This window comes from Canariomyces notabilis (assembly GCF_033297395.1).
Source record: "Canariomyces notabilis strain CBS 508.74 unplaced genomic scaffold N656scaffold_7, whole genome shotgun sequence".
Lineage (NCBI taxonomy): Eukaryota > Fungi > Ascomycota > Sordariomycetes > Sordariales > Chaetomiaceae > Canariomyces > Canariomyces notabilis.
In genome coordinates, this window is record NW_027041829.1 from 613,169 (window position 1) to 640,700 (window position 27,532).

At 54.8% G+C, this 27,532-nt stretch overlaps 9 protein-coding genes across 9 annotated transcripts; 4 read left to right on the top strand and 5 right to left on the bottom strand.

Moving 5' to 3' along the window:
- The first annotated feature begins 360 nt into the window (after positions 1-360).
- Positions 361-1,596, top strand: N656DRAFT_777886 (UreD-domain-containing protein). The gene has a single exon (XM_064814899.1). It carries the CDS (start codon positions 441-443, stop codon positions 1,425-1,427), a length of 987 nt encoding a protein of 328 aa, XP_064671430.1. The 5' UTR covers positions 361-440; the 3' UTR covers positions 1,428-1,596.
- A 113-nt stretch (positions 1,597-1,709) lies between these two features.
- On the top strand, positions 1,710-6,166 carry N656DRAFT_777887 (uncharacterized protein). The gene is made up of 3 exons (XM_064814900.1): positions 1,710-2,244; positions 2,315-2,523; positions 2,578-6,166. Exons 1-3 carry the CDS (start codon positions 1,794-1,796, stop codon positions 5,677-5,679), a joined length of 3,762 nt encoding a protein of 1,253 aa, XP_064671431.1. The 5' UTR covers positions 1,710-1,793; the 3' UTR covers positions 5,680-6,166.
- On the bottom strand, positions 6,097-8,544 carry N656DRAFT_844131 (uncharacterized protein). Its single transcript, XM_064819121.1, has 2 exons — positions 8,162-8,544; positions 6,097-8,103 (listed from the first exon to the last, which is right to left on the bottom strand). The coding sequence occupies exons 1-2, from the start codon at positions 8,337-8,339 to the stop codon at positions 6,260-6,262; spliced, it is 2,022 nt and encodes a 673-aa protein (XP_064671432.1). The 5' UTR covers positions 8,340-8,544; the 3' UTR covers positions 6,097-6,259.
- A 668-nt stretch (positions 8,545-9,212) lies between these two features.
- Positions 9,213-11,309, top strand: N656DRAFT_777891 (ARM repeat-containing protein). The gene is made up of 2 exons (XM_064814901.1): positions 9,213-10,063; positions 10,133-11,309. Exons 1-2 carry the CDS (start codon positions 9,575-9,577, stop codon positions 11,036-11,038), a joined length of 1,395 nt encoding a protein of 464 aa, XP_064671433.1. The 5' UTR covers positions 9,213-9,574; the 3' UTR covers positions 11,039-11,309.
- An 840-nt stretch (positions 11,310-12,149) lies between these two features.
- Positions 12,150-17,136, bottom strand: N656DRAFT_777892 (P-loop containing nucleoside triphosphate hydrolase protein). Its single transcript, XM_064814902.1, has 2 exons — positions 12,912-17,136; positions 12,150-12,768 (listed from the first exon to the last, which is right to left on the bottom strand). The coding sequence occupies exons 1-2, from the start codon at positions 16,858-16,860 to the stop codon at positions 12,494-12,496; spliced, it is 4,224 nt and encodes a 1,407-aa protein (XP_064671434.1). The 5' UTR covers positions 16,861-17,136; the 3' UTR covers positions 12,150-12,493.
- Positions 17,137-17,269: 133 nt separating this feature from the next.
- On the bottom strand, positions 17,270-18,911 carry N656DRAFT_844134 (uncharacterized protein). Its single transcript, XM_064819122.1, has one exon. The coding sequence runs from the start codon at positions 18,496-18,498 to the stop codon at positions 17,608-17,610; it is 891 nt and encodes a 296-aa protein (XP_064671435.1). The 5' UTR covers positions 18,499-18,911; the 3' UTR covers positions 17,270-17,607.
- Positions 18,912-18,965: 54 nt separating this feature from the next.
- Positions 18,966-19,750, bottom strand: N656DRAFT_603123 (uncharacterized protein). The gene has a single exon (XM_064810263.1). The coding sequence runs from the start codon at positions 19,469-19,471 to the stop codon at positions 19,067-19,069; it is 405 nt and encodes a 134-aa protein (XP_064671436.1). The 5' UTR covers positions 19,472-19,750; the 3' UTR covers positions 18,966-19,066.
- A 280-nt stretch (positions 19,751-20,030) lies between these two features.
- Positions 20,031-21,399, bottom strand: N656DRAFT_707232 (ICE2-domain-containing protein; the record flags this gene model as incomplete). Its single annotated transcript, XM_064811413.1, has 2 exons — positions 20,031-20,822; positions 20,884-21,399. 2 exons carry the CDS (start codon positions 21,397-21,399, stop codon positions 20,031-20,033), a joined length of 1,308 nt encoding a protein of 435 aa, XP_064671437.1.
- Positions 21,400-26,413: 5,014 nt separating this feature from the next.
- N656DRAFT_788764 (uncharacterized protein) lies at positions 26,414-26,916 on the top strand (the record flags this gene model as incomplete). Its single annotated transcript, XM_064816716.1, has 3 exons — positions 26,414-26,539; positions 26,594-26,641; positions 26,701-26,916. The coding sequence occupies 3 exons, from the start codon at positions 26,414-26,416 to the stop codon at positions 26,914-26,916; spliced, it is 390 nt and encodes a 129-aa protein (XP_064671438.1).
- Positions 26,917-27,532: the final 616 nt, after the last annotated feature.

Consider the following 27,532-nt stretch of genomic DNA (forward strand, 5'->3'; position numbering starts at 1 on the left):
AGCACTAGGTAGTAAGGTTGGAAGGTTGGGCACTTACATACATACATAGTTGGGCATACATAACCCTAACCCTGTTGCTTCACCGCCTTCCAAAACGGCTAGCGGAATGGCGGAAATTTCGCAATTCAAAGTTAGATTTCAGCTTACGAATTTCCAAGCGATGTTCGAGATTACCCAACCCTAGCTTGTGTGGGGCCCTTGGTGGGGGACGAGTAACTACTTGATGCGGGGCACCTTAATCGGGAAGTAACTGCTGTGTAACGCGATAAGGGTTGGCGTATCACTAATTCTAGGTACAGTACTTAACTCCGTAACACATTGTTAGTTCACTCATTCATATCGCTCCCGATCCTCCAGCGAGTCCACTCACCAACTCACCCATCTCCCCGGCTGGTCCATACTGCAGATGCCAACATGAGGTAACTCGGCGCGTACACGCCATGGACTCGCCGTTTCCCAGGTCCTCCTCGGCCGCTGGTGAAGGGCGCATTGTGATCCGGCTTCTTCCTGAAGGCATTTCCGGGTTACAAGCACTCTCATATCAATATCCGCTCAAGCTCGTCTCGCCGACACGCCCCTCAGAAACCAAAAGCGTGCTCGTGTTTCTCCTCTCGTTTGGCGGCGGTCTTGTTGGTGGAGATATTGTCAACCTATCTGTCGATGTGCAGACCGGGGCCAAGTTGGCACTCGTCACGCAGGGGCACACCAAGATCTTCAAGTCAGCAACACCAGACGTTGTAACTCGGCAGACCATGCGCGTCCAGATTGCCGCCGATGCCGCCCTCTGTTTGCTCCCGGATCCCGTCCAGCCGTTCGCCAGCAGCGTATACGAGCAGGTCCAAATCTTTAGGCTGGCGCGGAACGCCTCGCTGTGCCTTTTGGACTGGGTTACGCAGGGACGCACTGCTCGTGGGGAAAACTGGAGCTTCGTCCGCTGGCTTGGTCGCAACGAGGTATGGGCGCTTGGGGATGCATCGACGGAGAGGGACCGGCTCCTTGTGAGGGATTCTGTTATCCTCGACAACAACCGGGCTCACCCACAGCTGCCTAGCCTACGCGAGTCGATGCATTCCGTTGGTGTCATCGGCACTCTTTTGTTGCGAGGGCCTTTGATGAAGTCTCTCGGCGAGTTCTTTCTTGGCGAGTTCGCGGCCCTTCCGCGGCTCGGGGCACGCGACTTTCGGAGTGACGACGCGAAGGCAGCTGCTGCACCTTTGTCACCGAGGGAGAAGTGGCGAGCAGAGAGGCTCCGTATGGAGAGGGAGAATAAGCTCCTGTGGTCGGCGGCCAACGTCCGGGGCTGCGTTGTGGTCAAGTTCGGAGCCCTCGATGTCGAGGCCGGCCGGTCCTGGGTCGGGTCGATGCTACTTGAGGAGGGCAGTGTATCGCGCCATTTCGGTGATCACTCATTGATGTGTGTAAGATGATGAGCAGCCTTGATACCCATGGACGAGCACTGTGTTTGTACTTGTACTCTACATATTTTGGCTCTCAGGATAGCTCGGCAGCACATGATAGATCCTTCATTAAAGCGACCATCGTAGCAGCCCGAAGCCTATGGGTCAGCGTCACTCATGTCACTTATGTATGAAAAAGACCCGATAATTGCATAAGCTTTTGCGTCCCTGTTGCGCCGGGGTGTTGGTGGGCGATTATAGTGGGGCATCAACCGCCAAAATAACCTGGCGACTCCCTCCTGCCGCTTTTGACGCGTCAATTGCAAAGGGAAAGAAAAAAGGACGAAAGTCGCCGCTCCTCATGCTACCAGCTTCGTATCTGCCACAACAAATGTAATGCCATTCGAACGACAACCACTCATGGAAACCTCAGACAATAACGCGACGAGCTCGCCGGCTCCTCCTTCCACTGCGCGCCGCTCGGGACGCGTCACAAAGGCGCCCGCCAAGTTTACCCCCGATGCGCCGGGAACCACCAAGCGCAAGCGGGACGCCGACCACGATGCAGAGGATGTTGAGAACGAGTCGCCGGATGAGGCAGAGGAGCCTAGCGATGCTGACGAGGATGACGCCGAAGACACGGCTACCGAGGAACCCCGGCGCGCCGCCCGAAAGCGGAAACCCTCGTCGTCGCAGCGCCCCAAAGCAAGGAAGCCGGCCGCAAAGAAGCCCAAAATCAATGGCGACGCGTCGGGCTTCGAGCCAATGCATGCTGCGCAACTGCCCAGCCGCCCGAAGAAGGCCGTTCGAATAGAGATTGCCCGTCGCGACGGTGACGGGTTGTATGGTGGGTTGCCGCTTCCCCTGCAAACAATTAGCCACAGCGGGTGGCACAAGTGCTGATTATTATTTCCCAGCCAATATTTTTGCCTCTGGAGACTCTTCCGACAAGGTCGCGACGGAATGGTACCACAAGTATCAGGCGGATAACACCGCCGCTGTCACCGATCTCGTGAATTGCGTCCTCTTGTCAGCCGGCTGCGATCAGCAGGTCACGGAAGACGACATCCGCGATCCCGAGAACTGCTCTAATAGGCTGGCCGACTTACAGAATGTCTATACCGAGGCAAGTCGATCACCGGCCCCCTCAGCGTTGTAAGGCGCTAACATACACTCACAGGAGGGGATCACGGATTATCCATTAATCTCTAGGGCCAAGTCCAGCAAGTCGTTCCGTGACCTGCTCATTGGCTTCTTCAGGTCTCTTGTCACCGTTCTGCACGAGACCGACGTCCTCTACAAGGACGGCGCATTGATGGAAAACATTGCAAGATGGGTGGCATCCATGTCCTCTTCTACGCTGCGGCCATTCAGGCACACGGCAACGACCGTCGCACTCGCAATGGAGACGGCGTTGGTCGAAGTAGCCAAGAAACTCGATGACCGCGTCAGCAAGATGACGCAGGGGGTTGAAGCTGAGAAGAACCGCAAGGGAAAGAACAAGGAGCGGCTTGCCGCAATCCAGAAGAACTTGGACGAAGCGGAGCAGAATCGTAAACTCTGTGAAGAGCAGATCAACGACTTCTTCCAAACTGTCTTTGTCCATCGGTACCGCGATGTCGACCCCAAGATCCGGACCGAGTGCGTCGAGGCCCTCGGCACCTGGACCTGGCATCTGCCTACCTTCTTCATGGAACCCGAGTATCTACGGTATCTGGGCTGGATGCTTTCCGATGTCATGCCGCAGACGAGACATGAGGTTCTCAAGCAGCTCGCGCGGATATTCAAACGGGACGCTGAAAAACTCGGACACTTTATCGACCGCTTCAGGCCGCGCTTGGTCGAAATGGCTACAAAGGACTCGGATGTCAGCGTCCGCGTCGCTGCTATCGCGGTTATCCAGATCCTCAAGGACACGGGCATGTTAGAACCTGGCGAGATTGACTCAATAGGCCGGTTGATCTTCGATTCGGAGCTGCGTGTGCGAAGAGCAGTCATAGATTTCTTCGCGGGCTGCGTCAACGACTCGATCGAGACCAAGATTGACGAAATGGGAGGCGGCGATGCCATTGACGAGCTGTTCGGCGAAGACGACGACGACGACTATTCTTCTCCCCGCAGAGACTGGATCGCCATCAAATGTCTTGCCGAGCTGCTCTCGGCATACGATGCACAGCTCGAGGAGGAAAATCGCACACTACCGCCCCGAGGGCTTGATATCGCTGTCGGGATAGTTCCGGCTGTCGCGCCCGAGACGCGCATCTCCATGGCATCCCAAGTGCTGTATGAGAAAATCGACCAAGTGAAGAACTGGGAGCTCCTGTCAGGTTATCTCCTCTACGATCACACGACAAGCACGAAATCAAGGCCGTCATCCAAGCGCACCTCAAGCGAGGTGGCCATGAAAACCGCCATAGCGCCGGCGGGCAACGAGGAAGCCGTGCTTCTCGAGGTGCTGGCATGCGCCGTGCGGCTGAGTCTGGCACCCGGCTTGGAGGCCGACAGGAGCAGGAGGAGACAACGCCCTGATGCCATTGAAAGCGCAGAGGACTCTGCGGTGCATCTGGCCACTGCTATCCCTCAGCTCCTGAACAAATACGGAGCCGAAGCTAATACTGCAGTGCTTGTATTACGACTGGAGCACTCCTTACCTCTGGACATCTTCCAGCAGCTCCGCCAAGACTCGACAACATACAGTCGCTTGCTAGACGAGATATGCACACAGTTCGACCGGCATGTCGATCGGGGCGTTCTGGCTGAAGCGGCGGCTGCTCTTTTGCACGCGCGCAAATATGACGCACTAGAGGAGCTTACTGACACCAAGATATCAGAGCTCTGGGAGACAGTTCTCAACACCCTCCGGCAATTCGACAAAACTCAAGACCTGAGCGACCGTGGTAACATGAAACCCCCCACTATCACCCAGCTCGGGAACGTCCTCCTCAAGATCAGCAAGCTCGCCAGCATTGCCGACTGCGTCGAAGTGCTCGAAGCCCAGGGCCAGTCAGAAGACTCCACCAATCCCGTCATCGAACTGCTCATCCGTATAGTGCACCGCGGCAAGCTCGAGCAAGAAGACGAGGTCCTCGACGACCTCGAAGACGAAGCCGTTGCGTTCGCTATCCAAGCATGCCAGTTTTACTTTATGTGGAAAGTGCGCGCCCTCATCGGCGCCGTCCAAGCTCGCGCCGACATCGCCCCGCGCGACATTGATCGCCTTGCCTCGCTCCGCAAAACGTACGCAAACAATCTCATCTGGACCCTGTCCTCGCGCGGGACCAACGACGAGTTGCGGCTGTTTGCGACGGGTGGCCTCTGCGATCTGCACGTACTCTTCGCCACCCTCCGCCAGGCTGCCGCAGGCGACCGCAACCAACAACAACAACCCCAAACAGCAGTCGCAACAGACCCCTTCGGAGAGGAAGGAGAATACCCCCAGCTGACCCCACTCTTCGAGCCCATCCAGGCGGGACTCACAAACGAACTGATTGAAATTTTCACTGCCGCCGAGCGCGCCTATGCGCGCTGCATCGGCCGCACGCTCAACGAGCCGGCCGAGGTCGAGGACCCGCTGAACCAGCTGTCCGAGGACGAAGACGCCGACAATGGCGACGACGACGACGACGACGCAAACCTCACCCCGACCGAGCGCAAGGGCAAAGAGCTCAAGCTGGAGCGATCCCTGTGCGAGCTCACCGGCAAGCTGGTCCTTGCCATGCTGGCCAAGATGCTCGACCACGACGGTCCCGGGGCGGGTAAATTGAGAAAGAGGATGGTGCGCAACCGGGCGAAGCTGGGGCCGAACTTTAAAGAGACGCTCGCGTTTCTGGATGAAGGGAAGATAAGAGATAAGCTGGCGGCAGCTGCTGCTAGTGGTGGGAGTGCGGGGAGAAAAGGAGCTGCTTCTGCTTCTGCGGGTGCGAGTGCGAAGGGCAAGGGCAAGGGTAAGCAGCCTGTTACTACTAATGCTTCTGCTGCTGCTGCTGCTGCCAGTCGGGGTGGTGGTGCCGCGGCGGCAGCCGCCGGGAAGAAGGCGCCGCGCAGCGCGGAGATGGTTGCTGCCGAGGACGATCTGTCGGATCTTTCCGAGCCTGAGGAGCCCGAACCCGAGCCCGAGCCGGAGGAGGGATCGAGGGAGGATTTGCGACGGCGGGAGTTGTTGGATGAGGATGATCCGATTGAAGACGATGACGATGACGATGAAGATGGAGATGGAGGGGGTGGAGGTGATGACGGCGAGCCTTCCCGGATGGATGAGGATGATTCTGTAATAGGGGACTGATAATGATGCGTGGCGTGCATGAACGGGGAGATCTAGCGGTGAGGAGGCAAGGCCCTAGTGTTGAAAGCTTTCTTCCCTTCTTTACCTGCAGTTTTTTCTCTTGCGTCTTGGCTGTTGCTGTTCCAGCGGCGCGTGTCGTTAATCCGGATAGCTGGCTGGCAAGTGTCTTTGAAGGGCTGGCCGGGAGCAGCGATGATTACTTATGGTCTATGATGAACTTGGCTCTGAGTATTAAGTACCTTGCAGTTCCTAGAATGGCTGTCGTCTAGCTGCCTTCAAAGCAGCGTTTTACTTGGTTCTACGATCAAGGCTGTTTCCTACACTAGCGTTCCATTTCTTTAGCTCAGTTATGGTCAAGGCTGGCAAAAGGCAAATGCTTGCTCGTTATGAGGTTTCGGTCGAGGCAGTCAGCAAGGAGGGCTGGATCGTGTACATCTCTGTATGGGTATAAATTATCTTGCTCTCGTTAACCACGACAAACATTGACCCTAACTCCTGATCTCCTCCCGTATTGTCCCCGGTGTCAACGCCCACTGCCTTGAAATCCAATAGCTCATATAAGGGAATTCAAGCCCTCAGATTAACGAATTTTGGTCCCGAACAATCCAAAACATCTCACCCAGCCATCCCCCACTTCCTCATCCTTTACCCCGTACTCCTCTATGCAGCAAGCGAAGGGTTTGTTGGAGACCGGTTCTTCGACATCAACATCTTCCGTATCAGAGGTCTCAATGGGGGGCTTCTCCAGTGGCCGTCGAACGGACTGCTTACCCTTGCCCTTGTCCAGCTTCGCCGCCGTTTTTTTGGACTCGAGATCGCCCCAGAGGATGGCCATACGCTCACGCAACATCTCAAGCGTAGCCTGATCCCGGTGAAGGTCCGTTGCGTGGAGACCGGTCAGGCACTGCGCCTCAGCATTATTTACAAACGCCCAGAGCCGCGGCTTCGGGTCGCGGTTTTTGTTCTTCCCGGCGGTTTCCGGTGGCGTTGCGTCTTCGAGCTGGAGGGCAAAGCCCCACTCCCAGATCAGGCGCCCGCCGCCTGAGGCCTCGCCTTCCAGATCCTGCGAGGATAATTCGTCGCTGCCGCTCTCGTTATCAGTGAGCACATCAAAGTCGCTCTGAATTCGGCCGCGCGCAAACTCTTCCAGTGAAGGGGGGTAGAAGTCGACAACGCGAACACATGACCTGTATTTATGATTGCTGAATGGTACCACCAGGGAGATCTTCTTCTCGTCCTCGACCGTCTCGTATATTTTGGGTTCCAGAATAGTCTCAATCGTGGTGAATGGAACGGGGTGCGCTTCGTGCTCTACCTGGTCGTTGAGGTCGAGGCGCAGCTTTTCGCTGACTTGGCAGTCCTGCTGTGCCTTTTGTTTTTCGGCCGCTTGTTTTTCGGCCGCCCGTCTCAGCTTGCGGCGCTGCTTGCTGTTTAACGATCTGTCACTTTGCTCCAGCAAAGCTTTCCGCTTCTGGCCTGCGGCCTTGGCTGCCAGCAATTCCCCGGTCCTTTTTTTCTTCTCCTTCTGAAAGTCGCGACATCGACGGATCGCTTCCTTCAGTCTCGGGTCTATTGTCTCGGGGTCAGTAATTTCAAGAAACTCCACGTTGACCCTTGTGGCGGCGGCACCCCGGTCCTCGCGCATAAATCCCTCCAGAAACCGACCGTCGTGTCCATATTTGACTTGGACATTGCGTAACCGCACCCAGTGCCCGACGGCCTCCACTGTACTGATGACGCTGGCATGAGGTTCATAGCAGGTAATCTGCATTGACTTTTTGCCATACGGTCCGGCCCAATCTTTTGGCGTAATCCCTTCATTCGAAGTGTAGCCGTAGGGATCTCCGCTCCTCGAATCCAACTCCTCAGAGCCCTCCCATGGTTTATCGAAAAAGCCGGGATTCTCGGTGTAATCCGAGACGTAGAGAGTCAGTTTGCCGAGCCCGGTATCGTGAGGCTCCCTGACGACTTGAACGATCAAGTCGTAGAATCTGCCGTCTTCCACATTTTGGAGAAGACTGAATTTGTCCGTGACATTGAGTGCTTGCTCCGCTCTCGCATTGAATTGCTGATCGTCCGGAACATCGGATTTGTCGAATCTGTGGTAGAAATAAGATATATACCGATGTTCTTCGGGTTTGGGCATATAGCCGTCTCGCTTTGGGCCAGGTTTAAGTGCTATCTGGGCTGTACCTGGCAAGCTCGGGATCTTTTTCGCCGCGTATGTGCGGATTGAGGTCGAGACGTGGGAGATTAGTGACCAGTTCAAGTTGCGATACTGAACCTTGGCTTTGGTAAGGAGAACGACGTCGGTGGCTGAGACATGCTGAGGCATGTCAGCCTCTGGGCGGAAGATATCGAAAGCGAGGCCGTATCCTCGGTCTTGGATGGACAGATCAGATAGAGTGAGGCTGGATTTGAAGTCTGTGAAGTAGTCAGGCCTAAGTGCGCATATTTCAGATGTGAAGAACCTTTCGCTTACCTTTGCCCCTTGTCTCTTTGGGCGGAAGCCAGTCTTTTACAAGACCTATGACATTCACCAACGTCCCTTGAGGCACGTCACCATCAAGGATGGCACTCATATTGGTGAACCCAGCAGGGAGGCCAGGCTCAGTCGCGGGCGGTAGGCCCGTCGTTGCAGGCTGGCCACGAACGGGCATTTTTCAGACAGAATTGAGAATTGAGTGAAAGAAAGAGATTCGACTCTGATCTCTCATCCAACCCCGTGCCATCCCAGATAAGAAAGAGAGATCATCGGTAATCATAGGTTTTGTGGGAGAGCTAGCTCATGATGATCCAATGGAATTAAGGTTCAACGGATTGACGCGCTAGAAGACGCGTTTGAGCAAGGGATGGGGAACGACGCCATTCTTACGCCGGACCATGTGAAAACGGTCTGTGGGTCGGGGCTTGGACTTGGAGGGGTTGGAGGGGCAGGGTGGGGATGGTGGTTTCATGCCTCAGGCCCAAACTCCCTGACCAAGATCGATGCTGCTGACTCGAGCAAAGTTGGTGGGGCAGCTGGGCCGCTAACTGAGTGGGCATTGGGCAACTGCACACGGAGGAAGAACCAAGACCAAGGACCCCATTTTTCGCACTCCAAATTTCTTTCATTGTCTCAAAACAACCAAAGTCCCGTTTTCCTAGCAACCGACTTCCTCCCAACAGCCCACTCATATCAAAGGGTTTCCCAGCGGGATATAGTTCACGTTGCCTTCTTTCGCAACCAGGTCCTCTACCAGGTTCTTCTGGTCATCGCCGGTCCATTTAACTCGCGCCCTCTCTGCGCCCAATCGCGAAAGCCTCGCCATTGGTGAAACACAATCACATCGCAGCCATGGCCGATAAGTACATCCCCGAGCATCGGCGCACTCAGTTCAAGGCCAAGAGTGCCTTCAAGCCCGAGGAGCTGCGACGTCGCCACGAAGAGCACCAAGTTGAGATCCGCAGGGCGAAGAGGGAGGAGAACTTGGCCAAGCGCCGTGGTATTGGCACTGGCGAGAACCGGCCGGGCGCATCTCTGGGAGCTGCGCCCGACAGCGACGATGAGAATCCTCCCAGCGAGACTCAGGTATATTACCCATCCCTTTTCCCCTTCGCCCTGTTTGGCTACTAGTCAAATGTTCCGTATCATGTTTGAGTTTTTCTCTCTGCCTCTTCGCCTTTGCGATCTAGCATCAGCCTGCCTTCCACCCCCGCTTGTACCCCGCCGCCTGTTCTTGAATTGTTGCTGGTCTGGCCCGGTCCACATCCGCACCACTCACCAAGCAACCCAGGGTATCTCATGGCAACCACCATCATCGTGCCTATATTTGTATCTCCGTGTCGAGTTCCTGACATTTTTTCGAGCCTATTGCTAACCTAATGCGTCTAGCTTAATGAGGACCTCCCGCAAATGGTTGCTGGAGTCTTCTCGGACCAGATTGACCTCCAGATCCAGGCGACAACAAAATTCAGGAAATTGCTGAGCAAGGAGCGCAACCCCCCTATCGAGGAGGTCATCAAGACTGGCGTCGTGACCCGATTTGTCGAGTTCCTACGTTCGCCCCATACCCTCGTTCAGTTCGAGGCCGCCTGGGCCCTCACCAACATCGCTTCCGGCTCCGCACAACAGACTCAGGTGGTCATTGAGGCGGGTGCCGTGCCTATTTTTGTCGAGCTTCTCAACAGCCCCGAACCAGATGTCCGTGAGCAGGCCGTCTGGGCGCTGGGCAACATTGCCGGTGACAGCCCTCAGTGCAGAGATTACGTCCTCAGTCAGGGTGCTCTCCGCCCTCTGCTCGCCTTGCTCGGAGATAGCCGCAAGCTGAGCATGTTGAGGAACGCCACCTGGACCCTGAGCAACTTCTGCCGCGGCAAGACGCCCCAGCCGGATTGGAATACGGTAAGTCTGCTACGTCAAGTCTCCATCTGCCCCCGCGCCCTTCCATCACGTGATGCTAATGCTCGGCAGATTGCTCCTGCTCTCCCCATTCTTTCCAAGCTCGTTTATTCGCTTGACGACGAAGTGCTGATTGACGCCTGCTGGGCAATTTCGTACCTGTCAGATGGCTCAAACGATAAGATCCAGGCTGTCATTGAAGCTGGCATTCCGCGTCGTCTCGTTGAGCTCTTGATGCACGCATCAACCTCTGTCCAGACACCTGCCCTTCGCTCTGTTGGCAACATTGTCACCGGTGACGATGTGCAGACCCAGGTTATTATCAACTGTGGTGCCTTGCCATGCCTGCTTTCCCTGTTGAGCTCTAACAAGGACGGCATTCGGAAGGAGGCTTGCTGGACCATCTCCAACATAACTGCTGGGAACTCTGCCCAGATCCAGGCCGTGATCGATGCCAACATCATCCCTCCTTTGATCCACTTGCTTTCAAATGGAGACCTCAAGACACGCAAGGAAGCATGCTGGGCGATTAGCAATGCCACGTCGGGTGGCCTGCAGAAGCCCGACCAGATCCGGTACCTGGTGTCGCAGGGCTGCATCAAGCCGCTCTGTGACCTCCTTGCCTGCCCTGACAACAAGATCATCCAGGTTGCCCTCGATGGTTTGGAGAACATTCTGAAGGTTGGAGAACTCGACAAGCAGGCTGCAGGCGATGGGCCCGACTCCGTCAATCGTTATGCCCTCTTCATTGAGGAGTGCGGTGGCATGGAGAAGATACACGATTGCCAGACGAACGCCAACGAGGAGATCTACATGAAAGCTTACAACATCATTGAAAAGTACTTCTCGGACGAAGATGAGATCGCCGACGAGGCAATGGGCCAGCCTGGACAGCAGTTTGGCTTCGGCGCGAACGGGGCGCAACAGAGCGGCGGGTTCAACTTTGGGGCTAACGGCACGGAGTCCATGGATATGTAGGCGGTCTCTGCTTCAACTTGGACAATGGCAGGAGGACGAGGGATCATGACTGCCGGTCTTGACCACGCCAACACAAACTTCTTTGATTGTGCGAGCCACCGACCGCTGCCTGTTTTGCTTAAGTTTTGCAACACTGGCTCTTCCCGCCGTACCCTTCAGTCCCGGCTATCACAGCACGACGCAGAAGGCCTATGCGATGGGCTAAAACCACACAATCTCCTACATACCCCAAATCATTCTTCCACACCCCCTCCACAACGCGTTATCATCCTTTTGTTTTTAGTGACACCCACGAACTAGTGCCATAGAGGGAGAGGCCAGGTCGCTTGGTAGCTTGATAGCTCCAGCCTGACGAATACATGATGCATATTACGGACTGTACTGAAGGAAAAAGGAGGGTCTGAATGGTAGCTTGATAGCTCCTACCCTGCCATGAGAACATAAGGGCGCCAATCGCGCCGCGCCGAAGGTCAAATGACGGTCATGAGGATCGTCTGGCTTCGGCGCAAGTACTAACTCATGCTCAGTCATTGCTAGTGCATGGCTGCAGCGACGAGTTGGCTGTCGTAGATATCCCGAGTCGTTGGTCTATCTGGTCACCGCCAAGTGGCGAGTGACTGTTGAATGGACCCCTGCCAAGGCGGATTTTGATGCCAGGATGGAACGAGTGGATCGCGATACCAGACTAGCTTCTCTCTCTGCAGACAAGAATGAAGCCACGACAGTCGTTGAATCAAAACATGATGTGGATTTTGTGAAGTACCAGATGCCAGTAATGCCAGTTGCAAAGACCGGATATTGAAACGTATACCGTATATTCTTGAGAAATCCAGATACCGCTTCGGCACGTACTAAGACCAGCGACCAATCTCAGTCTGGCACCCTGCAATGCGCTTCAACTTTGCTGATGCGATGCGAGCTCGAAATTACGGTTTGAAGTGGGTGGAAGTTCGATTAGAGACGTCGCTTGACTTAGTACGTGCCTAAGCGGTATCTGGATTTCTCAAGAATATACGGTATGCGCCCGCCCCTTAATTTTAAGATGCTTGCGCATTTCGGACATGAGAAATGTGTACTCTCCTGATCTGGTATCTGTAATGCAGGGCAGTGCTGAATGAAGGGATGTGAATTTTCTTTCAGGAGCTGTGAGGGCAACAGAGATGCTGTTTGGTGATTCTGCAGTCACAATCCTCAGCCACCAACAGCACTGATAAACTTACTTGCGAAAGGCAACCCAGACTCATCTAGGTTGATCCATCTTTTGCAGAACCACCTACCTACCTACCCAACCCCATTTTGTTTAGTTATAGACCAAGAAGCATCCCAACCTGTTGCATCCCCTCGTCTACACTAACATCTATGTTGTTATCACTTAAATTCCACCTAAAGGGTCCTGCGCTCCAATATATCCCCTTCCAGCTTCCACATCCGATCCGTATTGTATTGTGACTCACGTCAGGCATCAAGCCCATCCAGCTCGACCAGCCTTGTCACGAGCCGTATGATGTCGTCGTCGCTCCCCTGCAGGTCCAGCAGACCCGTAGAGGTAGAGGTAGGGTTTTCGACGCGGCGCTCAATCAGCCGGTCAATGACGCCGCGCAGGCGCGAGACGAGCACGCCGATGCGGGCCCAGCCGCGCAGCCGCAGCCAGCCGTCGACGACCAGGCCGCGGCCCTGCGTGTCCAGCTCGATGGCGCCTGAGAAGAGGAGGAGTGTGTAGGCGTTGAAGGCTGTTGTTTTGTTTTATTGTTTATTAGCGTCTGGTAAGCCCGGTTTTTTGGGGAAGAAAAGAAGGGATGAGAAGGGTAACGGGGTGAGGGGAGCGATCAGCGAGGGAGGGTAAGGAAAGGAAAGGAAAGAGTGATAAGCTTACGCGTCAAGTCCCGCACAAACACCTTGCTTGTCGAGATCTTGGTAAAGTACGAAATGTAAGCGGCGTTGCCCGCGAAGCCCTGGCTGTCGAACAGGGTGCTTGCTGGGTGGATGAAGACGCGGCCGTTGTCCTGGGAAAAGTACTTGATCGTCTTTGCCTCGGGGTCCAGCTCGACCGCGCCCGAGACCGACGTGGCGAATTTCTTGTCCGGGAATTGGATGCGGCAGATTTGAGGGGAGAAGGCGGACGCCGTGAGGGCGCGGAGGAGCGGGGAGGAAGCAGACGACGAGGGCGAAGAATTGGAGGGTATGTAGTTCCGGGGGATGATGCCCATCTCAGCGAGCGCAGCATAGAACTGCGAGCGCGTCGAGGCGATATCCGAAAGGGTCGCAAAGGATAGGAAGTTATCGTCGCAGAATTGGCGGACTTTTCGCTGTGGAATCCCCCGATCGGCCATCATAGCGTCCCATTCTTGAAATGCCCTCAAGTCGGTGAGCAAATCACCGTCGCCCCTCGCAAACCTCATCTTGGCCTGCTTCGCCTCATTCCTCTTCTCCCCGGGAGAGGTGAAGGGGCTCTTGGTGCTCAGGATGGCGGCGATGATCACGCACTCGTCGAGGCACCCAAAGATGGAGCCGTACACCATCAGCTTTCCGCAGCGCAAATCGGCGGGTATCATGGCGAGCTGCTGGCCGAGGGCTGTCAACTCGTCGCCGTCCAATGCGCCCATCCGCCGGAGCATGGTAACGGCGGCCTCTACGGCAGTGGCGTCGGGTGGCGTGGGAGCGCGAGAGAGGAAGTGGCCAACATCGCGAATTCCCATGGCTCTGACGGCGAGGCAGAGCTGCTCGAGCGGGACGCGCCGGATCTCCGGGTCGGGGCGCTCAACCATTTGAGATTCAAGATTCCGCGTGTACAATTTGTAGCATTTGCCGGCTTGAACACGGCCGGCACGACCGCGACGCTGTTTGCAAGCGGCTAGGGAGGCCCACGTCTCCTCGAGCTTGCGCATGTTGTTCTGCGGGTCGAAAGATGTCTCTTTGACTCTGCCGCTGTCGATGACGGCAACTATGTCGTCAATGGTGATTGACGTCTCAGCAACGTTGGTGGCGACGACCACCTTCCTCTTGCCCGGCGGAGCGGCAGCGAATACCTTTCTTTGCTCTCTAGTCTCTAAAGATGCGTGGAGGGGCAGCACGTGCAGAGAAGCTGTGGACGAGAGGGCGTTGCAGGCGCGATTAATTTCGGCTACGCCAGGCAGGAAGACCAAGATGCCACCAGCCTTCTGTGTCATCGACAAGTCGGAGTCGATGGCCTTCACCGTCTCCACAAGAAGGTCGTAGTTGATGCGAGTGCCTAGCATCTGAATAGTCTTGTTGATGGGGTCTCCCTGGTCTGCGGATGTCTTGCTCGACAGGCCATCATCGTAGAAATCCCTGTTTCCAACACTGAAGCCCGTCATCCGGATCACATCATCGAGATAGTAGTCCTGGACCGGATACGTTCGACCGGAAATTTCGACCATACCGACAGTGACATCGTGCCCCTCAACTGTGAAGTAGTCTCTGAACGAAGCAGCGTCGAGCGTCGCACTCATCAAAATGAGCTTCAGGTCTCTCCGCTTGTACAAAACGTCTCGAATGACGCTCAGCAGGAAATCGGTGTCAAGGCTGCGCTCGTGAACCTCGTCAACGACGACATGGCTGACATCGGCCAACGAAGCCATCACATCCTCCACCCGGCCACCAGAAGTCTGCAAGCGCCGGAGCAGAACACCGGTCGTCACAAACGTGATCTTGGTGTTTGGACTGGTTTTACTCTCGCCCCGGATTGAGTAGCCAACCTCCTGCCCGACCTGCGAGCACCGCTCCTCGGCCACTCGATCGGCAAGACCAAGGGCAGAGATTCGCCGCGGTTGAGTCACAATGATGTTTGCCCCGTTTCCGAGACCCCTGTTATACAGGTCATCCATGATGAACTGGACAGACTGAGTCGACTTTCCGGAGCCAGTCTCTCCAGAGATGATGGTGACTTGATTCTCGGTGACAGTCCGCACCACATCAGCCCTTACTTGCCACGCCGGCAATCTTTCTCGCTGGGAGAGCATCTTCTTGTAGCTTGGAGTCTCCGTCCTTGCTACCCACTGTTGCTTGCTCTGAGGGTTCGGCGTCCAATTGATGGGCTTTGGGTAGCGAGGCCGTCTCCTGGTCGGCTTGTGAACCGACACTGGCTCTTCCGAAGCAGCTGATGCTACGGCAGCCACGTCCCGAAGAGCGCCGGGCCTCTCAATAATCTCGTTGATGTTTTCCTGGACCCAGCTCGTGATAAAGTAGATTTTCATCTCCTCGCCTCGCAGCGATTCGTTGGCATACCCAAGTGCCTTCTTGATAATGCTGAGCTTGATGTAGGCAGGCAGGGGTGCCAGGATTGACAATATGACTTGGGCCGGATACTGGGAAGATTTCCGGAAAACAAGATGCGTCTCGACGTCCGTATTTGCTCCGTTGACCACCGACTCGACGCGAATCTGGCACACCTCGGGCGAAGTGCGAGCGTATTTGTCCCCAAAACTAGCCTCGAGAGTCGCCATCTCCTCCTCCCAGCACTCTTCTGGCGTCCTCCACGAGTCAATTTCGTCTTCCCGGGCGCCATCTTGGCCGCCGCCACTCGACAGAAGCAGCTTCTGCAGGGTTTCTGCAGCGATGCCTTCGTCGCCGCCACTCGCATCAAGGATCTTGCGACAGAGGTCGATCGAGTAGCCAGACTGCGCGAGACGCTTGATGGTCCCTTCCTTTCGCAGATCGGTCGCTGCCACGGTAACCCCGGCGCTGTATCTCTCCGGGAGGGCCCACCTCGGCAAGTCATCTTCGGGAATATGCACCAAAAGCCACTCCAGCGTCTCCTCGCGGTCCTTGCACACTTCGACGGCCTCTTCAACATGGCTCTGCCGGAACCCGAGTTCCTTGAACTCCTTCACGATGGCTGCCTTTTGCGCTGCCGTCATAACGACGCCATGGGGATTCCACACGGTCTCCCTCCGCAATATATCCTCCAACTGAGAGCGTGTCTTGTTTCCCATCTCGATCTTGGGCACCGTCGCCCAGCCCCTCATGAGCCCATGCGCCCCGCCTCCCCGACTTCCTCCTCCAGCTCCGCCATCACCGCTTCCCCTGAATACCAGCCCGGGCTCGTTACTATCAGCAGCCTTCTCCCTTGCAGCCTGGGCTTGAGCCCTCTTCTTCTCGGCTGCGGCCTTGGCCTCCTCCCGTTCCCTAGCCGCCTGGAACGGGTCAGCTTCGTACATCCACGCCTTGCCTTCCTTAACGTCCTGCTTCTTGAGCTGCTCAAAGTCCTTCCAGAGGGCTTTATAGTCAGGCGGCAGCGAGATGTGCAGGTTTTTCATGTTACACACGCGGTAGAGGGCGTAGGTGGCGGCAAAGTGCTTGGCCTCGAGCGCGGTAGGCTTGTAGGCGAGATGGACGTGGCTGGGCGGGAGCTTGAAGGGCGGCAGCTTGGTGATCTCCTGCGTCTTGGGGTTCTTGGCGCTCAGGCTGACCAGAACGGAGTAGCCTTCCTTGGTTTTGATGGTGTTGTAGTCGGGCTTCTCCCACTTCTGTTTCTGGCAGTGCTCCGAGAGCAGATTGACGGGGAGTTTGCCGGTCCAGGAGGCGCCGCCTATGAGTTGCCTTGCAGTGGGGCGCGGAGGCCCGTCGGCGGTGTTGTCGCCCGGGTTGGTGTTGGCGCTGCTGCTGTTCGACGGACCACCTCCTCCGCCTCCTCCACCCCCTCGTTTCCCTTTGGGGTCCTTGTCTGAATTGGTGAAAACGATGAAGTCGCCTTCAGCAGCGGGAGCTTTCTTGGCATCCTTCTTGGTGCTGGACTTGCCGGCCGCGGGGGCTGGAGTGTTGGTCGCCTGGGCGGCGTTCTGGTTCTTGCCCTTTTTCGCCATTGCGAGCCACAACAAGCCTATGTTGATCTAGATGGTGGTTTGTATTTTCCTCCTGAATTCGATATGTTCCAGCACCGACTCCGTGTGAATTCACACAGTTGCAGGCAAACCCCAGGTCGACTGTACTCGTACGCAGCAGGCCATTGCAGGACTGGCTTGTTCAGTTAGTTGAGAAACGCAAGGGTTTGCGCGGAAATATGAGCGATAACAGACGGGACAGGCATCAAATGCTCTTAGCTCAATCCTCAAGCTCAGATTCTTGGCAGCGGTGAAATGTCCGCAGTGAGTGGCGACTTGATTGAGTGAGTTTGAGACGCGCAGGAGCTCTTGTGTGCATACCCCCGATAAGCAGAGAACCACTGATAAAATACTATGTAAATATGCAGTAACCCAAACTGTATTATCAGTGCATTCCTACTCTGAATCTCTGACGGTCTGACTTCCTCACTCGAGCTTCCTTGCGCCAGATCCCATCCGAATCTTTAACAGCCTACAGAATAACTAGTGATACAAATCAAGTACCCGTAGTCGTCAGTGCAAAATTACCAATCGATACCATTGACGAGGAGTGTGAAGACATGGTGTTTTGTACAATAACGTCAACAGATATGAACTCCAAAATCCTGTCCTGCGAGAGTTCAAGGTTCAAACCATTCAAGTACGACCAGGAAACCTCAAGACCAAACTCCATATCCCTTCCGCCAGCATACCTACTGTATAGTCCTCGATTTATTCCTCATGCCTCACTCAATCCTCCTCATCCATGTCATCCGCGCCGTCATCCGCGCCCTGATAATCCTCATCCTCGTTGCTCCCAGCATTATCCTCCACCGGCATGGGCTCCTCCTCCTCCTCCTCCTCCTCCTCCTCCTCCTCCTCCTCTTCTTCTTCTTCCTCTTGCCCATCTCCATCTCGCTCACCAGCCGTGATACTCGCAGGCCGCTGAGCAGCGGCGGCAGCAGCAGCAGCAGCAGCAGCAGCAGCCTTCTGCTTCTTCCCCGAACCCGGCGGTCGACCCCTCTTCCTTGCTGGCGTCGCATCCATACCTGTACCCGCACCCTGCGCACCCGCACCCGCAACCCGACTGACACCAGCAGGAGGAGCAGCAGAAGAAACAGCAGCAGCGTTCTTAGGCGGCCTCCCACGGCCCCTCTTCATTACCACCGGCACTCCCTCACCATTCCCATTCCCATTCCCATCCCCAGCAGCGGCACTCTTCTCAACCGCAGCCCCCCCCAAAGCAGCAGCAGCAGAACCTACGGGAACGGGAACGGGAAGGGGATTCTTCCTCGGCCTCCCACGGCCTCTCTTCATCACCGGCGCGCTCGCTTCCCCGTTGCCATTGCCGTTGCCGGAGGAAGCATGCAAAGCCCCGCCCCCGGCAGTGACCGTTGTCCCCGCCGTCTTGGTCACACGAGCACCAGCACCAGCACCAGCCCTTTTCGGCGTAGAAGTAGTAGTAGATGGAGTAACAGCAGCCCTGGCGTCCTTGCGGGGCCTGCCGCGCGGGCGGCCCGACGGTGTTGGCACCACGGGCGTTTTCCGCTGTGACGGGTCCTTGGGCGGGCGGCCGCGGCGCTTGGGTGCTGGGGTGGTATTGGTACTGCTGTTGGTTGGCTCAGGGATGGTCGGCGCCATTTTGTATATTTTCTTGGTTTTTGGAAGGAGGATTTTATTTATTCTTTTTTCCCCTCCAGAGCAGATCTAATGAAGGTATGGTGATTCGAGATGAGGTTGAGGGGGGTAGGTTTGTAGGCTCTTGATGTGAAGAGGTTGGTGTTGTAACCTGGTTGGTGTGCTCGTGACGCGCTCTGGGTGAGGGAACGCGTCGCAGGTAATTAGGCGCACAGCTTATCTCACACCAGCTTGGAACGGGGCTTATTAAAGGCAGATGAAAAATCTGGTGAATGACCTGATTGCGAGTCTGTTAGGAAAGGAAGCTGAACTCGAAGATAATGTGTGCAGGCTTTTTGGATTAATCGAGATAATAATCTGCCTAAGATGAGGACTGCAAGGTCGCCAGGTTGGCTCGACGTTGGTTGTTTTCAGCACATCTTTTTTGGTTAGTCACGGCCAGGAATTGAATTATTTCATCTTATTTTCGAGCCGTTTCTTTCATTTTATTTAGTTTTACTTGTATTTTCTTATCTACACTATGCTCATTTTTTGTTTCTTCCTAATGGTGGGCAAGTCTCTGTCTGCCAACTCACTCCAGTGACGTGATTACCCCTGATCGGCGGCTAAATCCGGGCCTCTGTGTTGCACAGCATAAGGAACCCATCCATCCACACAAGACAGATTTCAGAACGTCAAGTTTTGGATATCTGGCCCGCCATTCAAGCATAGATGGTGCCATTGTCCGAAAATGCTGCTCCTGTTTCCTCATCCCTGGCCCAATTCTAGCACAAGAAATGCAGTGGCCCGGAATCCGAAGCCATCGCGCACCCATCCACCAATTTCTCGATAGCCCATGGCCCAACAAACTCACACCATAGACGCCGGCGGACACACAGGAAGAGTCACACCTACGCCATAATACGAGTCTAAGCAGTAACCAGGCAGACGCATGAAACCAGCGCAAAACCGCCTGTGCCCTACGCCCACATCCCATCCTGTGATAGAACGCCGCCCTTACCCTACCAGGCCCAGACCAGACTATGATGGAGCAGGAAAGAAAAAAAACTCAAAGCAGTGTATGCAGAGTGCACTAGGCAGAGGAACGTAGAGCGCAATGGCAACAAACGAAAACATCGTAGTTGGTAGAAGAGAAGGCGGGATAACACATAACACAGCCCAAATCATGCCTCCAAGAACGCCAATCGCTGTGTGCAATCCCAATGTGCCTCAATATCCCCGTCGCCTTTCTAGCTGTGTGCCAAATTGTGTAGGGTGGGGGAAGAAGAAAGAAAGCGTGCTTAGCGATCTGTAAGATGGCATCGTTTCCCAACATTGCTCAAGAGTTCACGCCCGTCACTTTCCTCCCTGAGCAATGGCTTCCCCGGCTGACATACCGGTCCTGATTCCTGGGTATCATGTCTCTTGACCATCTCTCATCTCCGGCCTTCCCAGCAACACTCCTCCCGCCCAGCCATCAGCTCACACCCCATATCGAGTGTGGTCGCATGTCGCGATTTTGCCTGTCCGGATTGTTTGCAACAACCACACATGGCCTAATCGGTTTTCCAGTGCAGGCCCCCGTCTCCATCTCCTCCGAGATATAGCTCCACGGCATAAAGCCCCATCGTGGCAGCAATGTTAATCCACCGCCAGGTGCTACCACCAGCGTCACCTGCGCGCAGTGTCCAGCCGACGTCGTCGCCGCTGTTAGACACACTAAAGTGTTGCAACAACAGACTAGTGTATACGGCGATGAGCATTGACGGAGAGAACCAGCTGAGGAACCCGAGCAGGCGGTTCGCCCCATCGTTGTCCTCTAAGCCGGGCCCCTCAATGATCGCCTGGGCGCCCAGCTCCCTTACTGCGGGAATAATTCTGGTTGCGCAATAAAAGACAATGATACGGTATGTCAGCGAAATGATAACGCTTGGCGTAATTGTCTGGAATGCGGCATAGAGAAATTGGAATGACGAGTTGACCGCTGATGGAAGGTTGCTCAGCATGTGCATCAGAGTCGAGTACGACGCCATGATGATGGGGGGAAGCGGTGGGAATTCGGGTTGTGACGCCGCGGCCTGCTCAGCGGCTGCAGCCGCCTCTGGTGATGGTTGATAGTCGGTGAATATTTGGTAGACGCAGAGCACGGTATAGGCGAAGAGTAAGGAAGACTCGACGGGGTTCCCGCGTCCGCTGGCAATGCCAAAGGCGCACAGAAAAAAAGCGGACGTCATAGCAACGCCGATCAGAATGGCGTCAAGATTGCCAATCTGCGGGAAGGTAACGACGCGCCATAAAAAGTACACGGCGCTAGATATGATAGAGCTGGAGAAGACAAGAAGGATAATCTAGGGGTCCAGTGTCAGCACGAGCCACGAAATATTCAGGGAAAGCAGGTAAACCCACCACCCAAGTGTCGCTCCGCCCTCGGTTGACGAGCCATCTGGTGATTTGGCCAGCAGCCTGGATAACGAGCAGGCTGCAGAAACCCTCGAGCAACTGAAAGACGGGGCTCGAATAGCTCAGCATATTGTCCCATGCCCCCAGGGCCATCGTCTCCAGAAACCCCTCCTGGCCGAAGAACCACTCCCACCAGCTCTTATGGTGCGTCGTGATACTCGAAAATGTGCGCGAAATCCAGCCCGTAGTGGCCGCATCGACCGAAAAGCGGTTGAGCGACCAGATCAGTAGCGCGGGAATGACCACCCATTGCGACAGCCCCACCAAGCTGGTGAAGAACCATCGTACCCGTGATCTCTCGGGCGTTAAAAGCTTGCTGATGCTGTAGAAGAAGTAGAAGAGGAAGAGCGATAGCGAATAAGCTAGGCCGGCGTCTCGCCCCCCGACATCGAAGGCAATCGGTATTGAAAGGACAACGCTGAGGAGGAAGATGGCGCTCGAGCAGGCGCTGATAAGCCACCACATTGCTACCAGGCCCTCTTGAGGATCGTGGATTGTGGGAAACTTGGTGATGCTCGGTCAAGCGACAGATAATCGCGGGCCGCTTGCGGTGAGGTAAGGTGGCAAGGCGCTGCGCACCAACACTGTGCACCCGCAATGGATCCGAGCTCGGCGCGGGGTCCAGCTGCAAGGGAACACGATGAAGCGGCCAGAGGAGGTGTGGCCTTAACGGGATGAGAGGCTACCGACGTCGAGAGGGTGGCTTTCGTTGCGCCTCGCACTCTTGCGGGGGATAGATGGTATGGTGATGAGGTCGCTAGGCGCCTGTTGGCAAAGTCGAGTCGTCAATGATCTGAGGCATCGATTCCAGGCCCATTTGTTTTGTCCTTGTAAGTTAACGCTCTATTCCAAGGGCCTAGCAGAGCTACCGATCTGCAAATCTGCTCTTGTCGCGTCTTGGAATATAGCCGCCAGATGCCGTCAACAAGGAGCTCCTTTCTATTGGTGTCTTTTTCGGTGATGTCGTAGGTATACTTTTTCGCTTGTCCACGGTGTCCCCAAAAAGGGCACACTCCAAAAAACAGAAAGGCTAGCGTAGCCCCTGCCAAAATTTTGGCGCAAGTGCCCACCGCTATCTTCACGTGTCCAGATGTGGCTGCAGTTCACTACTAGCTCACTATTGGAATATGTAGGGCAACACTTACTCACGTTGCTCAATTCGAGCTGGCGATCAAACATCTGTTCGTGGACAAGCCGATATCATGCCTCATTGTCCGTCTCAGTTTCCAGGTGCACAACGAAAAAAGAACGAGAGGAGATGTCCTGATGTGCTCGTGTGCATCTAAGGATCTGTTGTCCCATGTTGATTACCTGCAGGCTATGCAAGTATACCGTGGAACTAGCTTCCACTGCATCCCTCAGTTAATGCATGAGAAGTACCGGGACATGCCGTGCTGGTGCAGTTTTGGTCGGACTCTGAAGCATGTGACAGTTGTGTGATTTTGGCCGCTCTGGCTGACCTACCCGTTGGCTCCACTTTCGCTGCACTCAAGGGGCCAACTCTAAAGAGTTGGGCGCACAAACCAGAGACGGCACGAAACCCAGAGACGCATCAGAAATTGGTGCATTCCTCATACAAAATTGTTAGCCAGCAACACTAGCAACCTGCATCTTCATAACCATTGGTTTTCCTGGAAAACGAATATGACTGTTAAATCGGCCTTAAAGAAGCGGTTTGAATAATACCTACTTTGAATGGATGCACCTTATATTTGGAGAGCCCTTGGTGAAAGTGTTGCATCTTGTTACCACATTCTAAACCCGACTTACAAGACCTAGGTCACCAGATTCAACGACTTCCACCAAAATTTACCACGAACATAAGAGCAATAGAATGTATCTATCCAAAGTAGGTATTATTCGAACCGCCTCTTCAAGGCGAATCTAATGGTCATACCCATTTTCTTGAAAGTGCAGTATTGCCTGGGATTCGGGCATGCGACTGCTCATCTGTTAGTGATTGTAGTAGAATGCCATATATTGCACTATCGTCTCTGGGTTTTGTGCCGTCTCTGGGTTGTGCGCCCAACTCTTTAGAGTTGGCCCCTTGCGTGCAGCGAAAGTGGAGCCAACGGGTAAGCGAGCTGAATTAGCGATTGGTTGGCTTAGTAATCTGTTCTATTAGACAATACCAACCCTTTAACGGTGCTCTTGGCTTGTACGGAGTAGTCATTCTATTGAGTTCAGCAGCTGTCGGACGCCTACAAATACCTATCTCCTCACCCTCAACAGGACCAGTACTGTGCTCGTCCAAGTTGAAGCCGTTGAGGTACTATGTGGGTGCTATGGAACGCTGTTTGTGTGGGCACTGGGCCCGTGCCCACACTGCTTACCTCAGCCAGCCACACGCCCCTATCTCTGGCCTGTACGTTGGCCCTGGGATTTTCCCTCCTTTTCTTCCTTTCTTCAGTAGCCCTGACAATTCCACTACGTTGACCTCTCTTCCTTCCTCCGGTTCCTCCGACAAACGCTCGACAGTCGAGCCGGGACGAAGTTAATGCAGCGCATGGCTAGGATGGCTGGTGCCATTAGGGTTAGTTAGCATCTCTTCAGAGCCGCGTTGCTTGGGACTCAATCGATCGAAGAGCGACCTCCAGGACACAGACCTGCATTAGTACTAGTACTGTAAGTACTACTGTGCAGCCTCCAGGACACCCGGGATGTACTTGTACCATCTTCCTTGCTCCAGCGAGTCCAGCGTGGTTCTGTCGGGCTTCAGAGCTTTGTGGTTCACGCCTAGAAGCTTTAGAGGTCAACTGAAGATAATGACTGGCGATACTGCCATTTTCCGCGGACTCGATCATCTTCATCGACCGGGCCAAGGCGCCGTGTGGTACGGACCATTGGCAAGGAACACGAGCTGTCAGTTGGGTTGCGAGTCGTACTTGTTGTACTAGTACCATGCTCTGGGCGGACAGCTGACACTTCACGGTATGCATCGGCCTCCATGACAACGAGAGCAGTAACTTAGCCTCGCGCTACAGCTTGAACTTGTTCCCAAGGGAGGATGGCGTCAATTCAGGACAGTCAAAGTAGGTCACGATCGGCTTGGCACTCTTACCCCTCTTACCTGTTGACCCCAGGAACCAACGTGAACTGGAACTGGAACAATTCTGCAGAGGGAATACTATTCATGGCGTGGAGTTGAGGCGTGAGTGCTGATACAGTCCCGTTCACTGGTGTGGAGGTATTGGAAATATACCAGAGCCTGCTAGTATGGGCTGCTCAACTCTTTGGACACATCCATACCACTTACAGGCTGTAGGCGGACTCCTTATATACGAAGATTGATTATCTGTGGACACGCACTAGTACGTTCCTGTCTCATAACAAATTGGATAGTAGACTCGTACTGAGTTCATGGGCTATTGAAGGAGCCAGCAATGGGTAAACTGTTACAGTATGAAAGGCCTTGGCCAGTGGCAGCAAGAGACTGACCGACCATGGCCTGCTCTGACGGGCTACTATGTCCGACAGGGATCCAGGATCCAAATACATCTAAAGCCGTAGGTCGCGATTCGGATGTCTCAGAGGATGCGGCTGACTGAGAATCGTCCACTGCGTACTTGGACCGTTGGACGGGCGAGTTGCTTCGCAAGTGAGGCTCGAGCCTCCCCAACCATCCATCTGGACCCAACGAACTGCCGCCTCACCATCCATGATGAGCAGCAGATTCAGTTCCATAAGGCATCCCCCATACACAAGGCGAACGGAGAGTGATGGCTCGCAGAGGTTCAATACCACAACACTCATAAGAACACAACCGCAGGCGGCTCGGTAGCTCCTCACTTCGTTCCCAGTGAGCCATCTCCTCCTGCCGATCCTCCCGCCTCGTTTCTGCCCACTGGCACCCAAACAAGCACATTAAAAGTCCAATGGCGAAAGAAGAAAAAAGTGAAGGAATTCATCAAGCACTTTTTCTTTGGAGCAAAGGATAGAAAAAGAAACTGTGGAAAGCAGAAGAGCAAGTCGGAAGCAAAGCGGCCACCAAAAACCCACTGGGCTAGCCACATGCAACGGCGTCGAATGGAAAACACCCCGAGGGAAGTAAACACCAAGACTCGAGCCACGTATGCCTCCAAATCAGGGGTAAGTGGATAGCTGAACGGCCATGGCTGCTCTCACCCTTCCAGTCGAGCATCATCGTCCATACAAGAACCGAAACACTAAACCGTTCCCCGCACAGGGTAGATCGTTAAACCCGCTCGCCGCATGCGTATTGGACTCTCCAGGCCCAATGTACGTAAGTGGCTACCCAGGTATCTAAGTACTCAGGCAGGGACAAGGTGTATTGTATCAGGAATGGCAGGGCGGGCATTATCAAGAAACACAAGCGCTGAGTGACAGAAAGTGAAGAAAACAAAATGAGCAAAGATGTTCAAAATGTTGGAAGAGTGAGAAGGCGACCTAAGTATAGGGCATAAGCCCGTGATGCCTGCAACGAGGCTGATGAAGTAAGGATTCTCCCCACAAAAGGGGCATGCGATCAACGGTCAGCCTCGAACATAACGTCCTAACAAGAGAATTGGGCATAAGGACGAAGCGCCCTTGGCGCCTTTAGCCAGCCAGGCACAGGTTTTGTCCCCTGGGGGCTGGTATTGTATTGTATGTATGTATGTACATACACTACCTACCATCATACCCACACGGCCAGCCGACCCAACAGATGTATGTCGCGCACGAAGCGTGCGCGCAAACCAAAACATGGGTCGGTGCGACGGAGATCAGCGGAAACCGCATTTCGTGCAGGTACACAGCATGGGACCAATATCGCCACCTTCATTCGTCAGCGGCGCGGGCATCACAACTCTTTCGAGAACGGGGGGTGCCGGGGGTGGCTGCAATCCATCAAGAGCCGAGAGAGCCTGGTTCTCGGACACAGTTGTGCAGTTCGCAGAGAGCTGATAGGGCTGCAGCGAACTGGTATCACCGGATATCTTGGAAATGAGGTATCGCTGCGCAAAACGGATACCACCTTGGATGCCCCATGTAGGTATGTTGCGCCAAATGCTCCCTTCCATCTAACGATAGCTTGAAGCAGACATGCAATAGATACAACTCGAGGTGCGCATGGGTAGGTCTCGACGGGTTGTATCACAGACAGTCGGGAATGGAAAGGAGGGGGGCCTGGGCGAGGCGGAAAAGTGAGGCGGACGGTGGGTTGAAGGAAACCAGCCAGTGAAAAAAGGGCTCTACCCAGCTTGGATACCGCCACTGTGCCATCAACGGACCGCAGCAGATCGTGTATTTGAGTGGCTAGGATAGATTGAGCGGTGTAAGTGTTTATACTCTGCTTCGTGACCTCCTCCGAGAGCGTTCTGGAAGGTAGCATCTCCTCGACTGGCCAACTTCAGCCGATGCGTCGCCCCCAGGGAGGCATAAATAGAGGGTTGCTCTCCCTATGTCCCTACTTTGAAGAAGAATAGGAAACAACGGCCTCGGCCCACATTGTCGCATCACTCCAAGCTTCCTAGCCAACATGTCGTCCTCGTCATCCATGAACAAGTACTGGATCCCTCATTTGGATATCCACAAGAAGGTCATCACCCAGGAACTTCAGTATTATCTCGGGCCTGAGGCAACAGTGAGGCCCTATACTCGCGAAGTGGGCTAACTTTCCCTTCCCAATCCGCGAGGGCTGATGGTTGACAGTGTCTAGGGAGAGGATGGCTTTCTGATCACCACACCAGGGCCTTGCCTAACAGATGTGAGCCACCACCGCACGACATACGGTAGAGCTTGAAGACGAAAATTGACATCCCTCAGGAGCAAATAGACGACATCTGCGTCAAGTCCAAAGACATGTGGGAGAGACAGGCAGCGGCAAGGTCATCCGGCAGCTCAAGCAAGCCTTTGAAGCGACCGCTTCACCAGCCAGTCGTCATATCCAAGGCGGGCGCCGGTGAATCGCCCAGGAGGAGAAGGGAGGACCGGAGGCGCCACGATCCTGGGAGCCGACGCGACGAGAAACGCCGAAATTGACTTGATACATCAGTTCCATTATCGAAGCGAATGAATTTGTTGGAACCAAGCGTCTGATGGGGAAGGTGGACCGAGGAATTGCAGATGGTTTCTCTTGCAGGGACGGAACCCCAGCATGCAGCGGTTCAACCATAACACGGTCGCGGCCGACTCCGAGGAGGGCGAATGGCGAATGGCGAACAGGATGTCTTACACGGAGTCGCCCGGAACACAGATTGCTATATCGGACTGTGGGACGGCGGCACGGCGGCTGGAAGCCGTTGCGTTCGGACCAGCAATATCGTGCCATCTGGCATGCCGGTGCCACAATGGACACCGATTTCTCCTCAAGTTTGGCGGTTGACTGCATGTGCATGTCGGATTATGCAACCGACAAGAGTTAGCCATATTTGAGCGATCCGCTATCCCAATTGGATTACTGCCTGTACCCTCGTGCATTCTAGGCAATATGGGGCTTGGCGAAGGGCGAGACGATGTATCTCGAGCGGTGTTGATGTGCACAGCAAGACAGCCGTAGCCATAGCTTTGCAGAATCAGGTAGTCTAGGTAGCGGCCGCCAACTCTTGCCTCCACCAGGCAACCAATCCAGGGCTCCCTTGACGACTGGCTTTATGCA